The sequence below is a fragment of the Nanorana parkeri genome, unplaced genomic scaffold (genome assembly GCF_000935625.1).
Source record: "Nanorana parkeri isolate BGI_ZX_2015 unplaced genomic scaffold, ASM93562v1 scaffold4430, whole genome shotgun sequence".
Taxonomy (NCBI): domain Eukaryota; kingdom Metazoa; phylum Chordata; class Amphibia; order Anura; family Dicroglossidae; genus Nanorana; species Nanorana parkeri.
The window spans coordinates 1-557 of NW_017310692.1; the positions used below are offsets into that span (position 1 = coordinate 1).

The following is a 557-nucleotide window of genomic DNA, read 5'->3' on the forward strand; positions in this document are numbered from 1 at the left end:
CTCCCCCTCTCCCCTTCTCTCTCTCTCTCTCTCCCCCTCTCTCCCTCTCCCCCTCTCCTCTGTTTCCCAGGTACACAGTCTGCAGCTGGAAGTTCTTTCCAATTTGAAATGTCTCAAGAGGGTTTCAGCGCTATTCTGACGCCGGTAACTATGGATGATTACTCTCTGTACCCCTTGCTTCCCATTTTCTGCTGTAACCCAAAATCTGCACCACAAAACCTCACAGCCTCACGAAGATCTTACTAGCTACGGAATAAAGCTTCCGTCCCCATGGACATCTCAGATCTCTTTTAACCCCTTCCTCTTCACAGAGTGGGCCCATCCTCGGGGCAGTAGGTGCCTATGGCTGGTCTGGGGGAATATTCATGTACCAGGATGGTCAGCAGGACGGCACCTGGTTAAATGCCACAAAGGATCGTACAGACATGAAGGATTCATACATGGGTGAGACATTTGCTGGTAAAGAGATATAAAGAGTATCACAAGATTATGTTATGATGTCATATAATAAGGTAAAAGGGAGCCTTCTTCAGCTCCTGGCCTTAGATAGCTACCTC

At 48.3% G+C, this 557-nt stretch overlaps 1 protein-coding gene across 1 annotated transcript in view; it reads left to right on the forward strand.

The window, feature by feature from the left end:
- Positions 1–70: 70 nt before the first annotated feature.
- LOC108803908 (integrin alpha-D-like) overlaps positions 71–557 on the forward strand; it is a gene marked incomplete at its 5' end in the record, with an annotated part of 14265 nt that continues 13778 nt past the window's right edge. The window contains 2 exons of the mRNA XM_018575702.1: positions 71–144; positions 312–444. Of these exons, the coding sequence (XP_018431204.1) occupies positions 71–144; positions 312–444 (207 nt within the window). The remainder of the gene's footprint in view (positions 145–311; positions 445–557) is intronic.